The 5,566-nt window shown below is 40.1% G+C and overlaps 1 protein-coding gene across 1 annotated transcript; it reads right to left on the bottom strand.

The window, feature by feature from the left end:
• Positions 1 to 2,026: 2,026 nt before the first annotated feature.
• On the bottom strand, positions 2,027 to 4,721 carry LOC134017000 (uncharacterized). Its single transcript, XM_062456248.1, has 5 exons — positions 4,532 to 4,721; positions 4,279 to 4,444; positions 3,228 to 3,282; positions 2,576 to 2,619; positions 2,027 to 2,321 (listed from the first exon to the last, which is right to left on the bottom strand). The coding sequence occupies exons 1-5, from the start codon at positions 4,647 to 4,649 to the stop codon at positions 2,027 to 2,029; spliced, it is 678 nt and encodes a 225-aa protein (XP_062312232.1). The 5' UTR covers positions 4,650 to 4,721.
• Between the last annotated feature and the right edge of the window lie 845 nt (positions 4,722 to 5,566).

Genomic DNA, 5,566 nt, shown 5'->3' with positions numbered 1-5,566 from the left:
CTTGAGAGTTCAAAGTTATTTTTCTGGTATAACACTGCAGGCCTCCTCTGCTCCTCATGGGAACGATGGAACCCAAGTTTGGTGACAATCGCGCAAATGGTTGCTGAGATATGCTCTTGCGCCTCGTTTGGCGGCTTCGCCACCGCTTTTGATCGTCTCTACCGAACAAACGTTTTTGAAAATTGAAAATTAATCTAATTGCTTTTGTGAAACTGGGTCTAAAGATCATCTTTGCCAAATTTGGTAAACATTGGACAACAATTGTGGCGTGCAAAAGGTTTTTACACTTTTCCATGAAATCCAAAATGGCGGCCACGTCCGTTCGAATTTTATGAAAAGTTATTAATAGTCAGGCTTGATATCTCACAAGACATCAACAGACAAAGAAATTACTTTATTAAGGTAAACACTTCAACAGTTATTAGCCAAAACACGTTTATGCTTCCGGCCACGCCCCCTTTTAGTCACATGACACAATCTTTGGAGGACATCCTCAGAATAAGTTTCCGAGGCGGCCTATCAAATTTAGTTTCACTGCCTCAAACAACTGCTGAGATATGACTTCACTTCCTGTTTGGTGGCTTTTCTGCTGATTTTGATTGGCTGTCACGGACAAACGGTTGTGGGTATCAAAATGCTCTACCATAACTTTTGTGAGGCTTGGTCTGAAGAGCATATCTGGTAATTTTGAAGAAGATTTGACAAAGATTGTAGGAGGAGTAGGCTTTCAAAGGTTTTTGATAAAACCGGAAATAGCGGAAAATCTATAAACCGGAAATTGACCCCATAGGGTGCGTTGAACTCGTCTTCGTCCAGGGAATCCAATGGTACCTCATTTTTGAAAATGGGTCATACGGTTCAAAAGTTGCGTGTGTAAACACAAGTCCAACTTTGACCCATTGGTGGAGCTAGAGTGCCCGAGTATGGGACATGAAACTTTGTGAATTGGACCAGGGGACTGTCCCCAATGAGTGTGCCAAATTTCACAACTTTCGACTTCGCTGCTTGGCCCCTAATAATAATAATAATACTAACAATAACAATAGGTGCCTCGCAGCTTCGCTGCTTGGCCCCTAATAATAATAATAATAATACTAACAATAACAATAGGTGCCTCGCAGCTTCGCTGCTTGGCCCCTAATAATAATAATACTAACAATAACAATAGGTGCCTCGCAGCTTCGCTACTTAGCCCCTAATAATAATAATACTGTTATTATTATTATACTGTCCCCAATGAGTGTGCCAAATTTCCCCTTTATTAGGGGCCAAGCAGCGAAGCTGCGAGGCACCTATTGTTATTGTTAGTATTATTAGGGGCCAAGCAGCGAAGCACCTATTGTTATTGTTAGTATTATTATTATTATTATTATACTTCTTAAGACTGGGTGTCTATGGCAGGCCCTAGAAGCGCTTGGTCGAAAGTTGTGAAATTTGGCACACTCATTGGGGACAGTATAATAATAATAATAAAACTAACAATAACAATAGGTTTCCTCCTTATGGAGGAATCCTAATAATAAAACTAACAATAACAATAGGTTTCCTCCTTACGGAGGAATCCTAATTATAAGAAAAGGTAGAAACACTTGAGGTGGCTGCGCCGCTTCGCGGCTTGACCACCAATTATAAACCTCCTAAATATACAAAATAGTATACAATATATTAGACCTCTAATACAGATAATGACCTATACTAACCTTAGACCTATACTAACCTAAGACAAGTGGGGTACAGTTAGTGTAATATTGCAACCAGTAGCTGAAAGTGACAGTGTGTAAAGTGACTAGTGAGAAATGCATCAATGTAAGGTGGCTAGTGAGAAAAGTCCATGTAAATGTTCATTCAGAAGCCTGCTGGCCCTTGGATAGAAACTGTTGTTCAGAAGGCAGCGGGGTAGAGACTGAAAGATGGGTGGTAGCAGTCTTTTAGGATCCTGCCCGCTTTCCTGAGGCATCGTGTGTGGTAGGTGTCCTGTAGGGCTGGGAACTTCCTGTCGATGATAAACTCAACAGACCTGACCACACTACGTAGGACCTTGCGTTTTTTTGGTCACGCCTCTCCAGACATCGCCCCACAGTCTTTCAATACGTTGATTATGAGTGCTCCCTCGGGTTGATCCTCGGAAGACATCCATGAAGAGACAAATGGCGTTGTTTTTCCCTCCATAGTCACATCTGACTCTGGATGGGACACCAAACTGGGCGACTGCTTCTGAAAACAGGTCCATTACAATGTCACTTCTGTTGTTGTTAGAAGCCTTCAGGAAAACCACCAGTCGGCTGAACCCATCGATTCCTCCATGGATTACAATCCTCCACCTAAGAGATGAAAATAAAAGATTTCACTTGCACATCTTAACAAAAAATATATAAATGGCTTGAATGCAGCTAAAATGATTTGTATACATTTCTGTGCAACATGTTTAATAGAAAGAAAAGTCCTAACCTCTATTGCATTCATGTGAAGCAGAACATCTCATTTTCAATTCAAAACTCATAAAATAATCAGCTTGTCATTGGCTAGGGACACAGTTAAGGGAAATGAACGAATCACAGTAAAATAAGTCACCTACTTACTGAGCTTGTGGTTGCCATCAAGATGCCACAGCGAAATTGACTGCCACTGTAATGGTGGAAATTCAAGCGGCACTGTGTAGATTTGAATAGTCAAGAGATGGCGGTTACAATACATTTATTTTGCTTATACAGATCATGATTTAACAAAGTACTTTGTGATCATTCATAACGAAGGAGGTGCTAGCCACAGGTCGTTCGCCAGAGTGATACAGAACAACCCCAAAACCCTGCCTTATATAAACTTTAGATCAAATGGTTTTTCTGAACTCTGTGATTGGTCAGCACTGCTCAGTGACAGTTAAGACAATATAACCCCCCAGGTCAAGTGACCAAAGTCTTTTGATGTCACGGCTCTTTCTCTAAATGAGGACAGTAAAGATACCCTTAATGAAACACAAACAGGACACAGGACACAATCTCCTTGGCCAAAAGGTCAGGGCTGCTAGATCAACTGAATCCATCTATCCATCTCCCTTTAGGCCACAGAACTCAAACATCCCCCAACCTCTGTGCCCCTAGCTTCTCAATCAGGCATCATAAACCAATACCATAAATACCTTAAGACCAACTGCAACATCCATTTGTTTAAACACAACCTCAGTCTATTAAAAATACATTCTTAGTAACTATATCAAAAAATGCCATTACACCACTCGATATGTTCTCCTCCGAAGGCTGGGGGACATACTCCGAATAGCAGCACCTTCAGATCAAGAGCATCATCTGTTAGATCTGTGTAGCGACCTCTAAAAGATAAATTTGTACTGTCTATGGAAGACAATGTATACATATTAGAACTTAGATACATTTTTTACATTCATCCCTAGTAGTAACTCTAAACAAAACAATGCGTTTAAGGAACAGTGACAAGGCAGCTACGTGGTACATGCGCATGACTTTTTTCTCCAAAGATATGGGATATGAAAGAGTTCTATCACAGTATATCGATTTTTTTATGATATGTATAGAAAGGTGTTGTGGAAATTTTGGAATACAGTTATAATGTGTGTGTTTTATATATGAGGAATGTGTTTAAAGTTGATTAAGAAGAATCAACTCCATTTGGTAAACATGCCATTTGCAGTTTATGACACCTGGGGAGGATGAGACGGCTGGTCTGGAGACAATGTGGATTCAACTGTATCGTTATTGTGATCTGCTGCTATGACCCTTCCTGTTGCATTGGGTGGGGTTAATCAAATACTTGTTTGATGTTGCCCACACAAAGGACAGTTGACCATTTGACTGGTGAACTCCTGTGGTTTTACCATCTACTGGTTTGGGGAGAGAGGCCACATTAAAGAACTGTGGGAACTTGATATGAAGTCAAACTGTCACTGAGCAGTGCTGACCAATCAACAGAGTTCAGAGGAATCATTTGATCTAAAGTTTATATAAGGCAGGGGTTTATGATTGTTCTTCATCACTCTGGCGAACGACCTGTGGTTAGCACCTCCTTCGTTATGACTGATCACAAAGTACTTTGTTAATTCATAATCTGTATAAGCAAAATAAATTTATTGTAACCGCCATCTCTTGACTATTCAAATCTACACAGTGCCGCTAGAATTTTTCCATAACAAAGGGTAATTCTGCAGTGTTTTTGTCTTTGTAAAGAAAAACAATTGTGTATGGCTCAGTGAGAAAGGGGTTACATTATTCAGATCTCTCCTGAACTAGTCCTTCAATTGACACATACCGTAACCGTCGGTTCACTGTTCTTCTTGAGACACCCAAGATCTCCGCAATCTGTTTAGCAGAGAAGTTAAAGGACAACAACATCTGCAACTGCTCTTGGGCGATTTGGTAAACCGGCCTTCCTCCAGTCTGTCCTCCCATTCGAGGTACGGTGAAACCAGGAGCAACTGCAGTTCAAGAGAAAAATGTTTCAGAGGCATCGTGTTTTGAATCTTGCTTCTTCAGATCATGTTTAAATATGACGAGTACATTACCAGGTTGTTGTTGCTGATCGTTGGCTTCCCGAATTAACTCGCTAATGAGCAAAAGCATTTCATCAACCACTTCAGATTGAAGCAGTCGCCCTCTGCTCCAGCGAACGCTCGTCGCCATGATCTCTAACCTGTTAGCATGACAAAATATATTAGTGGTAGCTCTAGGCTAACTACAACAACTACAACTTGTTAAACAACTCTTTGAGATTGCTGGCTTCAGTAACATAACCGCATTCAGTAACGCAATATTCAAAGCCTTATAAGGTCTAGTTTAGCGGCGTTAATTTGAGCTTGCTCGTTGGGTGTGCTTTGCCTTCGGCAAGGGCACAACCTTTGTTCTCTCACCTATATGTATTAGTGTGTTTAATGCAAGCAAAAACACTATTGTTATTCTGCATACTTATTATTGTTGGAATGCTGCTTCAGCATTTTTTTTTCAAATCCTCTCAATCCTCTTAAACCTCTTCAACTTTCAAATCCTTCTTACTCAATCCTTCAGCTACAGCCACCATTTAAACTTTAACATGTTGACAAAACCCTAAACAATTTTTTTTTCAATTCAGCTTTTTGATATCTATTCAACTTTTTTCAATATCACTGATTATGTTTCATGACTTTTTCAAGCCGTTTCTGAGATTTACAGTTATGTCCATAAATATTTGGACATTGACACCATTTTCATCATTTTGGCTCTGTATACCACCACAATGGATTTGAAATGAAACAATCAAGATGTGCTTTAAGTGCAGACTTTCAGCTTTAATTTCAGGGTATTTACATCCAAATCAGGTGAACGGTGTAGGAATTACAACACATTTTATATGTACCCCCCCTTTTTAAGGGACCAAAAATAATTGGACAAACTAACATAATCATAAATCTAATTGTCACTTTTAATACTTGGTTGCAAATCCTTTGCAGTCAATGACAGCCTGAAGTCTAGAACCCATAGACATCACCAGACGCTGGGTTTCATCCCTGGTGATGCTCTGCCAGGCCTCTACTGCAACTGTCTTCAGTTCCTGCTTGTTCTTG

Source organism: Osmerus eperlanus, chromosome 3 (genome assembly GCF_963692335.1).
Source record: "Osmerus eperlanus chromosome 3, fOsmEpe2.1, whole genome shotgun sequence".
Taxonomy (NCBI): domain Eukaryota; kingdom Metazoa; phylum Chordata; class Actinopteri; order Osmeriformes; family Osmeridae; genus Osmerus; species Osmerus eperlanus.
Note: the sequence above shows the minus strand (reverse complement) of the source record. Positions and strands in the feature narration are given on the sequence as shown.